The 19,164-nt window shown below is 39.1% G+C and overlaps 1 protein-coding gene and 1 long non-coding RNA gene across 3 annotated transcripts in view; one reads left to right on the top strand and one right to left on the bottom strand.

Moving 5' to 3' along the window:
- The window catches only part of caap1 (caspase activity and apoptosis inhibitor 1), a 42,901-nt gene extending 30,282 nt beyond the window's left edge, over positions 1-12,619 (bottom strand). The window contains exons 1-3 of one of the 2 annotated variants that reach the window (XM_003216616.4): positions 12,379-12,619; positions 8,892-9,092; positions 2,642-2,726 (exon numbers count right to left, since the gene is read on the bottom strand). In XM_003216616.4, the coding sequence (XP_003216664.1) occupies positions 2,642-2,726; positions 8,892-9,092; positions 12,379-12,513 (421 nt within the window). In that variant the 5' untranslated portion in view covers positions 12,514-12,619. Of the gene's footprint in view, positions 1-2,641; positions 2,727-8,891; positions 9,093-12,329 lie in introns of both variants that reach the window. The other variant, XM_008103464.3, reaches the window with a different exon arrangement.
- On the top strand, positions 12,582-17,350 carry LOC134296581 (uncharacterized). Its single transcript, XR_010003378.1, has 2 exons — positions 12,582-12,689; positions 16,006-17,350. It is a non-coding gene; the product is annotated as an uncharacterized LOC134296581 (long non-coding RNA).
- Positions 17,351-19,164: the final 1,814 nt, after the last annotated feature.

Genomic DNA, 19,164 nt, shown 5'->3' with positions numbered 1-19,164 from the left:
CCCCACTCTTAAGAAGACGCTTCCTTAATGCTGCAACCATCCAGTTATGTATTAGATAGAAACGAAGTCATGCTTCCTTTAATGTGTTCAAAGTGTCTCTCGTTACCTATTTGTTATGTCTTTTTACTTCATATACAGTAGAGTCTCACTTATCCAAGCTAAACGGGCCGGCAGAAGCTTGGATAAGCGAATATCTTGGATAATAAGGAGGGATTAAGGAAAAGCCTATTAAACATCAAATTAGGTTCTGATTTTACAAATTAAGCACCAAAACTTCATGCTATACAACAAATTTGACAGAAAAAGTAGTTCAATATGCAGTAATGTTATGTTGTAATTACTGTATTTACGAATTTAGCACCAAAATATCACAATATATTGAAAACATTGACTACAAAAATGGCTTGGATTATCCAGAGGCTTGGATAAGTGGGGCTTGGATAAGTGAGACTCTACTGTATTATCAAATAGCCTTGCATTTGGTATTTATCAGGGGCTCCATACTTTCAAGATAGATGTAATTGCTCTAGTTATCTACAAATAGTGGTAGCATGGCAGTATGCTACACAACAAAAATGCACATTGACAAACTATGTGATCTTTTAAACACCTAAACATACTCATGTAGGAACACTGACTAAAAATCAGTTTCCTCCAATGAGGATTCAAAGTTATCTATGTTTTCTTCATTTGGTTTGGGAAACGTCAATATGATATTGGTGCAGCTTCAGCAGTGGCATCAGCCACTGACAGAGCTGAACTGTCAATAATCCACACATTTATAATTGCAAACATAGATTACACTTCTGATTAGAACCTCTACTTGGCTCAAAAGCATACCTTAAATTTATGAAGCAAAGCAGTGGTTCACAGCCCTGTCACCACCCGCTTTCACTACTGCAATCCTTTCTTTTTCTGGACTTTCTCTAACCAACATTTAATTCTTTTCACCTCTACCCAGCATTCTGTCACTAAGACCCATATTTATTTTAATCATGTAACAACTCTACATTCTGTTCTGCAGCCGACCAACTGGTTTTATATGTTTGGGAAGGGAATGGGAAAAATAGTCTGAAACCAAAGGCTGAGAAGCAACCCTGAAGGTGCTCATGAACAGCTAGAAACTGATACAAGCGGGAATTGCTGGCCCTCATATACCGTAAGTCAGATGGCTAAGGAAAAAACTAATTAAATTGTAGTACATATAGAAGGCTTCAGGTTCCATTTATTTCAAATCTAATTAGTTCTGGAAAATATTCTGCTTTAAAACAGTAGACACAGCTGGTGACAGTGTAGACAATGCTATTCCAGTTGGCCAATGATTCCAAACACCTTCCTATGCTGCCTTTCTATATTTAAAATCTTTATTTACTTTTAAATTCATTTCAAATCTTTCCCTACTATTTTTAACATCAAAAATTGCCATTTTTTGAGAATTAGAAATGGATTTCTGACTATTCTGGGGATTTTGTTTTATTTGTTCAGGAGGCCTTTAAGTGTCCCAAAGTATAAAAGGACCTTCGAGATATGACATAATTGTCTGCTCCTTCCTTATTCTGTTGTCCTTTTTTGCCCCCTGTGAAATCAGGATGGTGACCAGACTGTTTTATTCTAGGATATTTTGTTTTGTGCTAATGCTACCCTGGAAAGTGCTGTGGCTGATGGAGTGATATAAATAACTGAAAACAAAACCAACATTGTAGATCACAGCCAAATTGCAGTGAGAAACAACAGCTTTTGCAAAATTGTAGTATAGTGGGGATGGATGAAAGTTTATTCCTGTCCCTAGATAGCACAAACAAATCTAAACAACCAATGAACCAAAATGGTCCAATGCTGCTACTAGCATCTGACAAATGTACATTGCTTTCCACTGCAGTAAAGCAAAGATTACTGATTCAAAATCATAAATCATCTGCTATAGTTACTCCTTTTGCTATAAACTGCTCTGGCTTCTCAATCTGGAGTGCTCTGAATCATGGATCTGATTGAAATGCATGAAATAAAGAACCTCAAGCTTGCTGAGGCTTCAAAAAGTCCCATTTTATTAGATGTATTTGAGGCCTAACTACAGAGTTAAAGTATTTGGATGCAACCTGATCCATTCATGAAGGGTAATAAATCCCATCTAACTCTTCTGAACTTACTTCTAAGTGGACACAAGCAGAATTGTGCTTCAGTCAAGTTACTATTTTTTGTACCAAAATATGTATTATTTTATTTGCTGACATACTTCTTTGATGGGCATTAGTCTAAAATTTTTACAGTGAATGCAATCTAATACAGTAGAGTCTCACTTATCCAAGCCTCGCTTATCCAAGCCTCTGGATAATCCAAGCCATTTTTGTAGTCATTGTTTTCAATAAATCATGATATTTTGGTGCTAAATTCGTAAATACAGTAATTACTACATAGCATTACTGTGTATTGAACTACTTTTTCTGTCCAATTTGTAGTATAACATGATGTTTTGGTGCTTAATTTGTAAAATCATAACCTAATTTGATGTTTAATAGGCTTTTCCTTAATCCCTCCTTATTATCCAAGATATTCGGTTATCCAAGCTTCTGCCGGCCCATTTAGCTTGGATAAGTGAGACTCTACTGTACATCATATTTTCGGTTTGGCATATACTCCTTACCTTCAAGAATTTTCAGTAATTTTTTCTCAGACATGAGTTCCAGCTGATCAAGACAAAGCTTTTTGATTTCTTCTATGGAACAGTTCTAGGGGAAATGATGACTCTTTTTTTACAAAAGCAACATTAGTACAAAGACATTTTTGAAAGCTAAATACTAAACATTAATTAAATAAACTACGTAAATAACAGCATTTATCAAATTCAGCAATCCAGCACATGGATATGGCTTCTTCCTGCTCCTATTCTCTTACTTGTTACAGATTTTCCTTTTTCCTGAATCAGTCCCAGTCTTAGATAATCTCCAAAGCATTCATATTTATTCTGAGAAGGAAAACATTGCTAGTCAAGCAACCCTAACCATAGTTCTTTCATTATCATCCTTATTTTCTCATTAAATGATCCCAAACGCACTTTGCTCATGTCTACACTGTACTGACAGACACTGAGACCAGCCTGTGAGTTTGTGGGAGTTTATGCCTTAGTAGGCTATGAATCTTAAGTTTGGATGGAGGAGAAGTACAGTTTGCTATCCAGCTTCAGGTAGCAAAATTTCTGGAGACTACCTGGCTTTTTGTAAGCATTACTAGTTGGCATTAGCTCTGCAATATGGTTTGCCTTCCTGCTACAAATCCCATGCTTAATCATGGTGAAGGTGTTGTTAGTATCATAACTATCTCTGGCTGTTGATCAGATTTTAACTTAAGGCTGAAACTCCCTCCAAACTCTCATATCTAAGAAACCAATTTATTATTTTTTTATTTTTATCTGAAAAGATAGTTCACAATGGTCCACAAGATAGCCCACAATAGTCTGTTCTAGTCCCTCTAAGCCAGTGGTTCTCAACCTGTGGGTCCCCAGATGTTTGGGCCTTCAACTTCCAAAAATACTAACAGCTGGTAAACTGGCTGGGATTTCTGGGAGTTGTAGGCCAAAACACCCAGGTGGTCCCACAGGTTGAGAACCACTGCTCTAAACCATTCCAGCTTCTTGCCTCAACCGCTTAATGGAATGTCTAGATTCTTTATCAAACCACTCCTGTGGCAAGGGTACAAACAATTTAAGTGCTTTTCAGCAGATTGAGAAGTTTTAATTAATGTTCCCCATTACATATTATTATTTTTATTTTTATTAACTTTATACCCCATCTTTCTCCCATGGGGACTCAAGGAGGCGAGCAACCACACAACCTAAGACTAATTTAAAACAAATACAAAAGCAAATCCAATTTTTTAAAAATTAAATATTTGTGCATAAAGTTAAAATACAATTAAACTACAATAAATATAATTAAATCTTACATTAACATCTCATCATTCCCCCCCCCCCCCAACATACACAAGTTTTTGCCACAAATATATGCGAGGGATCACGCTAAACAGAATGTTTGTGGATTAATATATTTTGCTAGGTTGGTTTATAACAGAAAGAGTACAAAGATCTATACAGGCAGTCCCCAAGTTCTGAACAAGATAGATTTTGTAGGTGTGCTCTTAAGTTGTAGTTGTATATAAGTCAGAACGGTACATTCTTTAAGTGCAACTCCACACACACACACACCCCACAATGCTTTGGATAGCATAGGGAAGGGTTAATATCCCTATGGTGTTTGCTTTGTTGTCTGTGCCCCTGTTCAGATTATTTCACCTCACTTTCTGTCCATGTGATAATTGGATTTTGAAAAATTTGGCTTGGTGTGGAAACAAGGATTGGTGAGAAAGCTTTGGTTGAGAAAGCTTTTCCTCAAGGTAACTCTTTGAGAAGTAAATTTCCCTTCCTAGGGGTAGATCTCTCCCTCATCCTGTTGTCTTGCCTCTATTCTTAACTAAGAGTTAGATGTAAGTCGAATGTTTGTAACTCAGTGACTGACCTTATAGCAAGCCAACAGGCAAGCTCTACATGTTGCTATGGAGCTGGTTCTAGAGCCTTGGGGAACAAAGCAAGAGCACTTACTTTCTTCCCTTTCCAACAATTACAAAACCTTCCTCCTGAGGAATCTCATAATTGCAATACTGGCTATTTTTTTCATAACGAGTAGAGTCTGCAATAGAGAATCTGCTTAAAGAACGCCGACCACCAGTGATGTTGTTTTCCATTTATTTTGTAAATTCTGCCTGCCCTCAAGTTGTGGTTACTTTATTTCCTAGCAAGCAAGCCATGCATCTCTAGGGAGTGGTGTTCTCTTTAATTATAAATGACTTATTTATAAACTGCCAAGTTGCCACATTCATAGCTGATGCCGTTATGTCCAATTAAAGAAGAATTTCAATATCCCCGTGGAAATGCTATAATTATATACTACATTATTCCATATGCCACAGTAATTAACGTTATTTACATTTCCAGCCTGCTCCATTTCGAGGGCTGTACAAGAGTATTTATTAAAACACACACAGAGACAAATATATAAACACAAAATGCTTTTGTAGCCGTCTGATCTTAATGCCTACTGAGCTACTATTGAACCAGCTTACAAATACAAGGGGCGCACCCTGAAAAAGACTGCCAGCTTTAATTGGTAGGTTAATCAAGTACAGCTTAGTTGATTAATCAGTGAAAGAGTCAATTTTAATTGGGAAAAACATATTTTAATTGGTGGGTTATATGGTAAGGTCATAGTTGTCTGGTTTTATTTTTAAGATGTTCAATTTCTAGTGTATCATCATAAAAAGCATGCTTTTCCTTTGCAACTATGTGTAATAGCATTTGTTTATTATTTACAATGTTTTCTAAACAACTTATAGCTGAAGGACAATTTTGGATAGAGTGATAAAATTCAACCCAGAATTCAGTGGTGGGAAAACTGTAGAGGTGGGCCGCATTCAGCCTTAAGTTCCATTTTGCAGTTCCAGGCTTTCAGGAATCTCTACCAAAAAAAAAAAAAAAACCCAGACTGCCTATTAAAAATATTTCCAGATTGTTTTTGCTCCCAAAGAGCAAAAGATCCCAAACACGTTCAAATAGATTACAAACGCTATGGTTTGCCTGGCTCTGCCAACTCCTTAACAAATGCAATCTACAAAAATGGCTGAAAAGTGGCCCAAACAAGAAACGTTGTGACAACTCTTCTGGTTTGTCCAATGGGGTCAAAGTGGGCACACCAATGAAGTGGGTCACCCCTGACATAACCAAAAGAGGTTTACAATGTGTTTAATAAGCACCACCTTCAAGCCAAGGAACTGATGGGTGGACGGACTTTCTCATAGCACTTTCTGCTTGAAAGAAGCTCATCCCAAGATCAATGGGACACAAAAAAAAAAATCCCATGGGCTATTGCTCTGGGGCTGAGAGGTGGGGTGAGAGTACTTCGTGGTCTTAGGAGCATCTAACTTGTGTATTACTTATATCAAATTAGAAATTTACACACATCACACAATTTAGGAATTCCTGACTAACTAAACTGTAAGTTGTTTTACCCTACTTTCAGCCAGCACATTTGAGTATTTCAGAAAGCCTTGGCCTTTTCAGCATGACATCCAAACTGGAAACTCCAGGTTGTTATTTTCCTAACGTCTAGATGTTAGAAGAAGAATTACCTTGTATTCCATGTTCTGATGTTGTGCTAAACAAGCAGAGAACAGGGCATGCAAAGACATTAGAATGGCCCTGAATGCAAAACAAGACTCGGTGAGGGACTGAGTATGCCACAACTAGTGGCCATTGCCACAGTAGTAGCAGGGTCGGGCTGTGGCGCAGATGGCTAGTAACCAGCTGCAATAAATCACTACTGACCAAGAGGTCATGAGTTGAAAGCCCATGTCTAGTTAAGCCCCCAACCATTAAATAGCCTGGCTTGCTGTTTACCTAAGCAGCCCGAAAGATAGTTGCATCTGTCAACTAGGAAATTTAGGTACGCTTTATGTGGGAGGCTAATTTAACTAATTTACAACACCATAAAACTGCCAGCAGCACGTGGAAAGGAATGAGGAAGTACAGCACTCAGTGTCACTCATGGATGATGAAGCAACAGCTCCCCCTGTGACTGGAATCAAGCATATCCTCATGAAACTGGAAATGTTAAAATTGCCTCTGTGTTTGTCTATACTTTATGTTGTTTGTCTGATGGTATTGAAAGTTTGCCATATATATGTTCATCGTAATCCACCCTGAGTCCCCTTCAGGGTTAGAAGGGCGGAATATAAATACTGTAAATAAATAAATAAATAATTTTTAATGGAATTGTTGAAAGGAAAAGAGAAAAGAAAACAAGGAGGGAAGGAAATTCCTCGCAGCCTCCATAAGCGAGGAAGATCTGCAAGAAAGGGGACTTCAAAGGAGAGGAAGAAGAGGAGACATTGGAAGAGACATAATAACTTTTGGCACTATGGGGAATGCCACATGAAGAGGGACTGTCTCCTCACATCACATAACCGAAATCCAGACCCCAATGGGAATGGACGGAGGGTGGAAGGAAGGGCCACAGAGGACAACCTTTTCAATATCACAAGCATATCAAATCTATCATAATCAGTCTAGGGCAGTGGTTCTCAACCTGGGGTCCCCAGATGTTTTTGGCCTACAACTCTCAGAAATCCCAGCCAGTTTACCAGCTATTAGGATTTCTGGGAGTTGATGGCCAAAAACATCTGGGGACCTCAGGTTGAGAACCACTGGTCTAGGGCTTTTAGCTACTAAAGTTGGCAGGAAGCAAGAAGGCCCATATACCAGCATGCTTGCTTACATAAGGTAAGCCATGATTTATGATTCATTATATTTACCTGTTGTCAGCATTTTCTTTTCAACATACTGGCGTAGTTTGAAGTCAGTAGTATCTTCAAACCAATGCAGATCAAATCAGCATCTTGACAATATTAAAATGTTGACAATATGCAGGTATAACTCACCAAAACGGATTAGCCAAGTAATTAAAGATATGTATTTTAACTACATCTTTGAACTGTGATGAAAGACAGGGAATAAATAAAATGCATTGTTGTTATTACGGTATTATTATTATTATTATTATTATTATTATTATTATTATTATTATTATTAAAAAGGAAGATTAAAAGCCAACAATAAATGCTCCAGTTGCCTTCAGTCCTAAAACTGAATATTCAACAAAAAAAACCCTGCCACAATCAGGATTATATACAAATACTCAGGATTGTGCACAAATACTGGGAAGCCCTGGCCCTCGTGCATTCTAACTGGAGGTCAGCTGTTACCAACAATGCTGTGGATTTTGAAGAGGCAAAAATAGAAGGCGAAAGGGAGAAATGTACCAAGAGGAAGGTGTGTCAAGCAAACCCTTATCAGGGCCACCTTCCATGTCCTTGCGGCAAAAGGCCATGTAGATCCAGACTAGGGCTCTACAGTCTTTTGCAAACCCACCACCAAGATCCTACATTTGGAAGGCAATCAAACTCGGTCACGAGTGATACCCTATGATATGATGACAAATATAATTATGAGAGGATAATATACATAACATGTTTATTACATAATCAGTTTTATGACTATGTTAATTCAAAATTGCCAGGTGCATAAGTTACCTGAAGGCAGAAAATAACAAAGCTCTGGCCTCAGAGGGCTGTCCCCTCCCTCAACTGCCGTCTGGCAATGGATGCTCCATCAGGATGCAGCAAACTGACAGAGAGAAAACAAGTCCAGCCCATCAGCTTTGCTGAGAGACCAGCTTCATTTTGGCTCCTCTCCTCCTTCAACTGATTACATCCCAACCTATCGTTATCAGTACTGATATGTAACTTTAACCAATGCTGGGGCTCCTCCTGAGTTCCTCTCCTTATTTTTTTCTTTTTGTATTGAATCTTCTAGATGGTAAATTTACAGAGTGTTTCCGTGAGGAGCTTTGTCTGTGGAGAAATGCCTTCCGCTTTTGGCTTAAATGAATGGCACATCTTTAGCATCTGAAATATTAAGTGTTTATTTTTAATTTTTGTATTTGCTTTGTCTTAAATTGTGATAAGATTGTGTGGTTGTTAGCTGCCTTGAGTCCCCACGAGGAGAAAGGCAGGATATAAAGATATTAATAATAATACATTACTAGAGAAGCAACAAGAATGGTCATACAGTATATTCTCTTCACACCAATGTTCTCAAAAATTAACTCCCAGAATTCCTAAACATTGGCCATATTTATAGCTGAAGGCCAAAACTTTTGGAAGATTACAGTTTTTTAAAAAACCATTGCTTTAAACTACAGTTAAAGAAGAATGCAAACATCCCTGATATAAGCTGATCTGGTTTCATCATTTTTAAAATCCAAAAACAAAGTTTTATATTTCAGTACCTTTAAAATGTCTGGCAACATTTTTTGCAATTTCTTTTCTCCTATGATATAAAAACATTGCTGAAGCATTTCCTTCTTGTCTGTGATGTAGAAACTAACTGGCTTTAGCTGCACGCTGAGATCTAGTCCACCTTCTTCTATGTCACTGGGTTCTTCCCTCACATCTTCCTTCTCTGGAACTTGTGCAGTACATTTCGTTTCCTAAAATGACAGAGAAAATGGTTTCAATTATGTGCCTATTAAAAACGTGTTTGACTGTATAGCAATCTCAGCAGCTAAGTTTTGTCTACAGATCTGACAGCAGAATCATATGTATGAAAACCCCACCGAGTTAAATTTTTATGGTAATTTATATCCCACCTTTCTTCAAAATATGAGGCAGCATACATGCCTCTCCTCTCCCACATGTCATCCACACAACAACCCTGTGAAATATTTTTGTTTGTTTGTTTTTTGTTTAAAGTTTTTCTGTATTGCCTCTCAATCAACAAGAACTCCTGAGGTGATGAGCAAATATAATAATAAAAAGATAAAAATGCTTTTCTAAAACACATTAAAATACCATTCAAAGACTCCTAAAAGCACATCAAAAGCAATCCCAGAGCCCAGTTTTGATTCAATTAAAACAGCAGTAATGCAGCAGAATGTTAGTAATAAAGTGATGGAAGGATATGGGGCAAAGGAAAAGTACGAAGGATTAATTTTCAGAAAGATAACTCAAAGGCAACAATCCTGTGGTACCTTAAAGACTAAGCAATGTTATTTATTCTGAAAAAGTGGCTTTAGCCTTATGCAAAATAAAACCTGTTCGTTGTTAAGATTCTGCAAATAAGCATCACTATATAAAAAAAAAAGACTACAGTAATCAAGATACTCAGAACAGGGACATATTTTTGAAACAAATCAAACAGAAAAATCATATGATTTGGCAATGGGCTCGGTATGCCCATTGCCAAATCATGGTCACGGTTGCCAAAGGATGATCAGTTATGAAGCAAAAGCTACATGCTGTAACAAGAGAGAAAATGGCGAAAGGAAGGCTCACAAAGGAAGATATCAAATCTTGGACGAATTGAACTTCAGACAACAATAAAGTAAACAAGTGAAAAATAGTATGGAGGGACATTAAGAGATTCTTAATTGGAGGAAAGAAAAGGTTCTGAGGTAGAGAGACAGAGCTGAGTGTCATCACACATACAAGCAGAAGAGAAAATGATGGGATTTGATGAGGTCCCATGGGGACTGTCTGTGCTGGCGTTCAAAACACATAATTAGGAGCCACTTGATCATTAGCATATGGCCTTTTCCAAGCTGCAAGGTCTTTAGCATATGTTTTTCCAAACCAGTCACATATTACAATCTACCACTTCCAAATAATTCCTTGTGCTTTGCTATGGTGAATGTATAAAAAGAACAAAGAATCAGAAGATGTCTCCAGTTACCTTTCTGTATCCAGGAAATAATCCTATGCATGTTTGCTTACTCAATATTCCACTGTGCCCAGTGGGACTTTTTTCTGGGTAAGAGTGCACAAAAACCACAAAGACAGAAAAGACTGAAGGCTCTTTGGCAACAAGTCCCAAAGGAGCAAAGCCCACTTAGGCTGGATCTACATTGCCATATTACTTAGGATCTGATCCAAGATTATCTGTTTGAACTGGATTATATGAGTCTAGACTGCCATATAATCCAGTTCAAAGCAGATAATCTAGGATCAAAAATTGGATTATATGGTAGTGCACGTGGGGCCTTACTGGAGGGTCCTTTCCCTCTGCTCCAGAACTTGCAATGTTAGGGTCGTCTTAGTGGCTGCCTCCAGGCAGTGAAACTCCATTCCTGGGAAGGTTAGACTCTAACCATTTAATGCAGTTCGAATCTAGCTTCAAACTGTGGCAGCCATATGACAAATTCTCACAAAAGCATGCAAAAGCAAGCCTTAATGTACATCAGTGCTCTGTGGTTTGTTTCATCACCATGGGAAGAGACTGATAGCCATACAGTGAGTGTCTTTCAGTGTTCAATCTTATTTCTCTTGCAATTGGCAGCAACTTTCCATTACACATCCGGGGGGGGGGGGGGGGGGGCAATGCCAGCTAACTTATAAAGTCTATCAGCAGGTATAGGTTTGAGACATCCTGTGATTATTCTACATGTTTCATTCAGTGCTATATTCACCTGCTTCACATAGGCAGATCTATGTCAGACAGGGCAGGCATACTCAGCAGTTGAGTAAGAAAAAGCCAAGGCTGATGTTCTTATTAATTTTGGGTCATGCACTCTCAGTGAGTTTCTTCAGGATGTTATTGTGTGCAGCTACTTTGTGCTTGGCATTCGCATGGTGTTTCCTAAATGTTAGTGTTCGATCTAAGGTGACGCTGAGATATTTAGAGTAGGAACAGATGAATGAATAACGTGAATGCAAAATAAAAAGGAAATCCCCTTTAGGTTGCTGTGAGTTTTCCGGGTTGTATGGCTGTGTTCCATAAACATTCTCTCCTGATGTTTCGCCTACATCTATAGCAGGCATCCTCAGAGGTTGTGACGTCTGTTGGCAACTAGGCAAGTGAGGTTTATATGTCCAGGGTGGGAGAAAGAACACTTGTCTGTTGGAGGCAAGTGTGAATGTTGCAATTGACCACCTTGATTAGCACTGAACAGCCTTCCAGCTTCAAAGACTAGCTGCTTCTTGTCTGGGGGAATCCTTTGTTGGGAGGGGTTAGCTGGCCCTGATTGTTTCTTGTTTGGAATCCCCGTTTTCTGAGTGTTGTTCTTTATTTGCTGTCCTGATTTTAGAGTTTTTAAATGCTAGTAGCCAGATTTCTTCCTTTTCATGGTTTCCTCCTTTCTGTTGAAATTGTGCATGTTTGTGTGGATTTCAATGGCTTCTCTGTGTAGTCTAACATGGTGGTTGTTAGACTGACCCAGCATTTCTGTGTTCTCAAATAATATGCTGTGCCCAGGTTGGTTCATCCAGGTCTGTTATGGCTGACTTCTGATTGATTTACTTTGTTAGCCAATGTAGCTATAGAATAGATTGTGTATCCAATGTCGTTGTATAGAATCTTTTTGTCTAATGTCCTGCTTTGTGTAAAAGTTGCTCTGATATATCCTCACACTGAAATTACAATAAGAACCTTTGTTTACAACGCATTCATGACAACTGTATCAATTCTTCAGTGTAGATCAGGCATGGGCAAACTTAGGCCCTCCAGGTGTTTTGGACTTCAACTCCCACAATTCCTACCGGCTGTTAGGAATTGTGGGAGTTGAAGTCCAAAACACATGGAGGGCCCAAATTTGCCCATGCCTAGTTTAGATGCACCCAACGCGTGGAATACCATGACTCCCAACAGAGAAAGACAACACAATCCGTTCAATCCCGCGCATGCGTAATAAAACAAAAAAGCCTTTCAGCGGGAGCATTTCGCACATGCGCACCTCTACCGCCCTCTTCATCGCCCATTCTGTGGTTGCTGGGGCGTTTTACCTCGCTGGCGCCGTGTAGCGATTCGGTGCTGCGCCGTTTCCGCTCGCTGCCGCCTCCTCCTCCGCCCCCTTCTTCGGGGCCGCCCAAACGGGAGCGGTGCCGCTTCTTCTCCTTCGGGAACTTGCGGCCCGTCATGACGTCCCTCTCTTTCCGAAGACGAGGCCTGTTTCTTTAAGAAACATCCGCCATCTTCGCCACAGGAATGATGCCCTCTGAACGCGGCGCCCGAATGACGGCGTCACCAGCGAACATAGAGCTAGGAATGTTAGAGCCTCTCGGTGCATTTCTTGGTAGGGAAAGGAAGCTTCCTGGTATCCTTGGTATTGGAAGGTCTTCCTTCTGACTCTTTCTAACTTTGGCGCTGTTGTTTAAACATGTACTGAAAATAAGAGGAAAGAACCCCTAGTACCCCTAGTATCAGCCACAATGCAATTCATTCTTGTAGTTTGCCATACAATTTACCTAAGCATTGTTTTGTCACCCAGCTGTGTAGTTTAATTCTTACTACTGCAATCTATATATATAAAAGGGTAATGAAATTTCGGCCTAGGACAAAACAACAAAACTATATATCCCAGAAACACTAAGCTTGGCAGCACAACCCCTCATCCATGCCTCTACGTTCATATAACAAAAAGAAAAGAAAAATAAAGTCCTAATTAGAGGGAGAGGAATAATGTTTTTTATCCAATTGCTGCCAGTTAGAAGGCTAAGCTCCGCCCACTTGGTCTCCTAGCAACCCACTCAGCCCAGGGGACAGGCACAGTTAGGCCTCACTAGGCCTCTTCCATACTGCCTATAAAATATAGATTATCTGATTTGAACTGGATTATATGGAAGTAGACTCAAGGCCCTTCCACACAGCTATATAACCCATTTATAATGGACTTAATGTCAGGGGAAAACCTTTACCCTTTACCTTAACTACCACCAATTCCTCAATACTTTATTTCCCATACCACCATATTTCACCACAACAACGCGTGGCTGGGCACAGCTAGTACCATTATATTTTTGAGCCATTCTTTTCTCTTTTGGGGAGCCACCTTAAAATCAATACAGTTTGAAACCTACAAAATGTAAACACGATATAGAAATGTAACATGCAATTAGTAAAATGTGGTTTTATTATTATTATTATTATTATTGGGTTGCTATGAGTTTTCTGGGCTCTATGGCCATGTTCCAGAAGCATTCTCTCCTGGCATTTCGCCCACATCTATGGCAGGCATCCTCAGAGGTTGTGAGGGCTGGTGGAAACTAGATGTTGTATATGCTACTTATAGGTTGTTGTATATGCTACTAGGCAAGTAGGGTTTATATATCTGTGGAATGTCCAGGGTGTGAGAAAGATTGTTGAAGTCACATAAAAGAGAGAGAAAAGGTTTTAAAAATAGTTACACAAGCCTGCAAATTTATTTATTTATTTTTCTCGCGGCTCAGGACTCAAAGTGGCGAACAACATATGAAACGCAAAAACAACACTCAATAAAGGTAGACGTTATAAACATAGTCATTACACATAAAATCTAATAAAATTATAAAAACTGACATTAATGTAATCAGCAGAAATTCCTGAGTCATGCAAAGAACACTCAGGCTTCTGTCCTCTTTGCTTTATGGGTATGATTGACCCAAATAGTGGGTATGATTGACAGCTGCTTTTTGCCTGAAATGCCCACATGTCCATATTTAGGGAGCAGGGAAAGAGGTGATCAAGCAAAGCCATACTCTTGACCAGACAAGTGAAGAGAAGACAGATGTCCATTTCTCATTGGCCAGAAGAGTCAAAATCAAATATTTATTATGGGCAATGACTAACATTAAAATAAACAGTAAAGGGTAAATAAAACATAAGTTCAAGCATTAAAATACAGCTTGTAAAACCAGAGTTAAGAGACGGTATTAAGTATGAGAGCTAAAACAGTATTAAATATCTGTATGTTCAAATAAGAGCCCCCAATGGCGCAGCGTGTTAAAGCGCTGAGCTGCTGAACTTGCAGACCGGGAGGTTGCAGGTTCGAATCCGTAGAGTGGAGTGAGCGCCCTCCCGCTGTTAGCTCCAGCTTCTGCCAACCTAGCAGTTCGGAAACATGCAAATATGAGCAAATCGATAGGTACCGCTCCGGCGGGAAGGTAACACTCCATGCAGTCATGCCAGCTACATGACCTTGGAGGTGTCTACGGACAACGCCGGCTCTTCGGCTTAGAAATGGAGATGAGCACCAACCCCCAGAGTCAGACACGACTGGACTTAATGTCAGGGGAAACCTTTACCTTTTACCTATGTTCAAGTAACAACTATTAAAGCAAATATAAACTAATAAAACCTTATAAGACTTTGGCAGCATCTTGTGTTGGCAAGCTATTGCTGCTGCATAGAAGCTAGCAACTTTGACAGTAATTTCAGAAGATTGGTCAGCCAAAAGATAATCAATATAAAACCTTTCCAGTCTCCCTAGTAAACTTTGTAAAATTGCATTAATAAAATGTTGTGGAAGGTCTCGGTAGAAAGAGCAATACAATATAATGTGCCCCACAATTTCGACTGCCTCAGCCTCACAGGGACATAGGCATTCACAGTATGGTACACTGTTGTATTTTCTCTCCAGTACTGCAAAGGGGAGCCCATTGAATTTAGCCAACAGGAATGCTTACCTATATTTTGGGATAATTAGATTGCTTAAGTACTCTGTAAGAAGAAGAACCCTTCCATTGCCTGTGAAGACTGGAAAAATAGAAGCTGCGTTTAGGTAGTTTTGCAACTCAATATCCCAAATACTCTGTCATATATTTTCTTTGGCTTTTGTGTAACCCAAAGGTTTTTTTGTGTTTTTTTGTGTCAGGAGAGACTTGAGAAACCGCAAGTTGCTTGCGGTGTGAGAGAATTGGGTCCTCCTGCTTTTGACTTTGGATTAAGAGGAGTATTTTTATATCTTTTACATTTTTGCCCCTTCAGTTCTATTGGGTGCCCATTGATTTGCCAGCGGTATTTGCATCTTTTTCAAGGAAATACTAGCACTTTAGCTTTATCATAATTAATTGCCAGAGGTTAACTATTACAAGACACATCCAGCATTTTTAGAAGCCGTCTCAGACTGACACGTCAATGATAAAAGTACTGCATCATCTGTATAGAGTAATTTAGGGGGATGAGGCCACAAAATGATGGTGCCAGTTGGTAGAGATAAGGTGAACTATAAAACCATTGTTCGAATGTCAGCTATTGTTCATCCTATACAAGATAGGCTGGTTCCCATATGAATGTCCATTCTGGGTTTTTTTCTTTTTCCTCTTAGTCCAACAAACATCTGGTTATTTTAAGCTATCCTTGAAGCTTCTGATGCTGTTCGTCTCTGGCCTGAGGGGCTGACACTATCAGCGTAGACAACAGATAATTTCTAAAAAGCAACCAAGAGTCATATAGCACCTTAACCACTCAGAGTCCCTATATCAGGAGAATGGTAGGATAAAAACAAAGTAAATAATAAATGATAAGAAAATTACACATCATGGGAGTTTATGGGTGATATAAAAACATGTACTGTACTGATATTTTGTCTTTAATGTGTCACTACAAAACTATTATTATTTTTCTGCAAACTATTCCATGACTACTTATTTCAGAAATTCTGTTTTGAAAAAATAATTGGCAAGGATAGAACGAGTAAAGGGAAAAGGTCGAATAAGCTCCCATATCTTTACAAATTGAATAAGGAAAAGGGATTCTTGTAAGTATGACATACAACAGTGAAGAACTAGCAAAACCTGCTTTCTTAAAGATAATGTGGTCTTGAAAATAACGGTCTCGTCTTCCATCATTTTGATCAGAGCTTTTAAAACTTTTCTACTCACAACACCTTTTCACCCAATAATTATTTTACGTGACCCCCGTAACTTTATTCCTAAAATAGGGGTTAAATCAAACATTTGCTAATAAGAAATCAGTATTTGCAAGGCTTGCTAAACAGGCTGATTTCCTTTTTTATGAAGTATAGCTGAAGCATCCTCTGCAGAGTGGACTGTAAACACTGCACAACAAATTCATGTAAATGTTTAAGTGACATTCAGAAAACTTACTGTTGCCAAATTTTGGGACCCTAACATTGAGCAAAGTGAACCCCATTTGGGGTCACGACCCACAGTTTAAGAAGAAATGCTTTTGGTCTCACTGTTTTAAAGGTCTTGAATCCAACATCTTTCCTAAATTACATATAGGCACTAGTTCAAGGGAATTAAGCACTAGTCTAATAGCACTTTCAAGTCTTCTATAGCTCATCCGAAATATTTTGGGAAAGTACAGCCTCTTCACTGAAGAATTCTGGATGCTGTTAAAAGATGTAATGCACATTGTAGGATATGGGATAACATTCCTAAACTGTTAATCATCTGTTAGATTATTTTGAAAAGACAACTTCACAAATAATAAAGCATAACAATATATGTTCCAAGACTATTTTTTTTTTGTATCAGGAGCGACTTGAGAAACTGCAAATTGCTTCTGGTGTGAGAGAATGGGCCGTCTGCAAGGATGTTGCCCATGGGATGCCCGGATGTTTTGATTTTTTAACCATCCTTGTGAGAGGCTTCTGTCGTCCCCACATGGAGCTGGAGCTGACAGAGGGAGCTCATCTGCGCTCTCCCTAGGTTGGATTCGAACCAGCAACCTTCAGTTCAGCAACCCAACCTTCAAGTCATCGGTCCTGCTTGCACAAGGGTTTAAGCCACTGTAACACTGGGGGCAGATAAAGGCAAATAGTGCAATATTATGCATCTGCAAATGTACATCTGAGTTTAGTGAGACAAACTCTCAGATAAGTGTGCATAGAATTGCAACAAAAGTTACTTTTATTATCAAGTAACACATATCTACTGAAGTGGGGAATGCCTGAAATCTTATGATGACACACTGGAATTTTGGCTGAGCACCTCCTGAGGAAGGAAATTTCCCAGAATAAAATTAGCACATTCAGATCTCAAAGTCTCATTTGCATACTTCGTATTGCAGCTATATTTCTAAATGTACAGGAACAAAGGATAAGCACCCGAGCTGCATGTTTCTGATAAGGAACTAAGAAATAATGCTGACATTTAGGTATAACTGATTAGACTTTAGAATGAACATCTCATCAATATGAATGAGATAGCTCATACTCTCCTGCATTATTATTGCAATCTGGCTGGTTGCAGATAACACTGCACTTCTTCAACATTGGGAAGGTTATCACTGAATCCATAGAAAGATAGAGCCATATGTATTCTGAAGGAACATTTTGCAAAAAGACAATTAAAAAGGAAAAAGCCCATAGAACACCTGAACACACAAAATATAGCTTTCCTGGCATACCAGACATCATCCTGTTTTCCCCCTATAATCAGATAAGGTAAAGCAGTAAAAAGTATCTGTCAAAGTAAAAGTTTTTGCATTATCTGTTTCAAGAAGCCTAGACCACCTTAGCATTTCACAATGTAAAAGTTAGAGGAATATGCAGTAATTATACTTCAGAACTGGAGATAGGCATGTTATGACTGTAAAGTTGTTAATTTCAGCTTTCATTTTTACTCATTGTTGGCTTTGCTGACAAGTGGCTACAGCTGATGAGAATAGCAATCTTGTGACATCAGAAAGATCAGCAGATTGCTAATTTCCATGTTTTATACTGTAATGGTAAATTGCTATACCTTCTCTTAAACAAAAGATAATGGTTGCCCTTCTGTGGAAGGCTACAGCTCCATCTACACAGTTTCAAACTGGTATTAAATAAAGTGGTTTCACTGTGCAGATGATAATATTGGAAATCATGGAACCAGTATGAGGCCCAGATAATGATTACACAAATCACAGAACACTGATGCAGATGAAGGGCTTTCTTGTGCGGTAGTTTGTTGTCTGGCTGCTGCAGTTTGAAACTCACTTTGAACCGCATTGATTGGCTGGCATAGATGGGGCCTGTGTCAACCTAAGTGGCCCTCCATGTACAGGAAAAAAAGTGAGCTATTACACAATGTCCACTCTTCACCAAGGGACTCCTGTGACATTACTACATGGTATCCATTGCATAACTGTAGGCACAGGAATGATCCATGTACATCATAACCCAAGCCATTGTTCATTAGGTGTCTCTGGCTGATTCTCTATCATACGTTTTTGCAATTCACTGACAGCGTTTTATTGAGTCTCTGCAACGTAAGTATGAATGTGTAAAGCTATGCACTGTTAACCATGATGTAGAATTTTAGCCCATAAAGCTCATGCTGTGCTCATGGACGTCTCCTGGATCTCCCTACATAAACCCAAATGTCCTATAAAAGTTCCTGCAAACTATCAGAGCAATCAGGGGAAGTAGTGTATCTGCCACTCAACCTGAATAAACCTCTCTGAAATAATGCTCTATAAGGAGTGGCTTAAAGAGCTGTGTTTAGCCTGCAGAGGAGTCGAGAGGAGACATGACAACCATGTATAATATGTGAAAGGATGCCATGAGGAAGAGGGAGCAGGCTTATTTTCTGCTGCCCTGGAGACAAGGACTCAGAGCAATGGGTTAAAATTACAGGAGAGGAGATTCCACTTGAACATTAGGAAGAACTTCCTGACTGTAAGAACTGTATAACAGTGGAACTCTCTGCCTCGGATTGTGGTGGAAGCTCCTTCCTTGGAGGCTTTTAAACAGAGGCTGGATGGCCATCTGTCAGGTACTTTGTGCTTTTCCTGCATGGAAGGGGATTGGACTAGATGGCCCATGTGGTCTCTTCCAACTCTATGCTTCTATGAATTAAAACTTCATT

Source organism: Anolis carolinensis, chromosome 2 (assembly GCF_035594765.1).
Source record: "Anolis carolinensis isolate JA03-04 chromosome 2, rAnoCar3.1.pri, whole genome shotgun sequence".
Lineage (NCBI taxonomy): Eukaryota > Metazoa > Chordata > Lepidosauria > Squamata > Dactyloidae > Anolis > Anolis carolinensis.
Note: the sequence above shows the minus strand (reverse complement) of the source record. Positions and strands in the feature narration are given on the sequence as shown.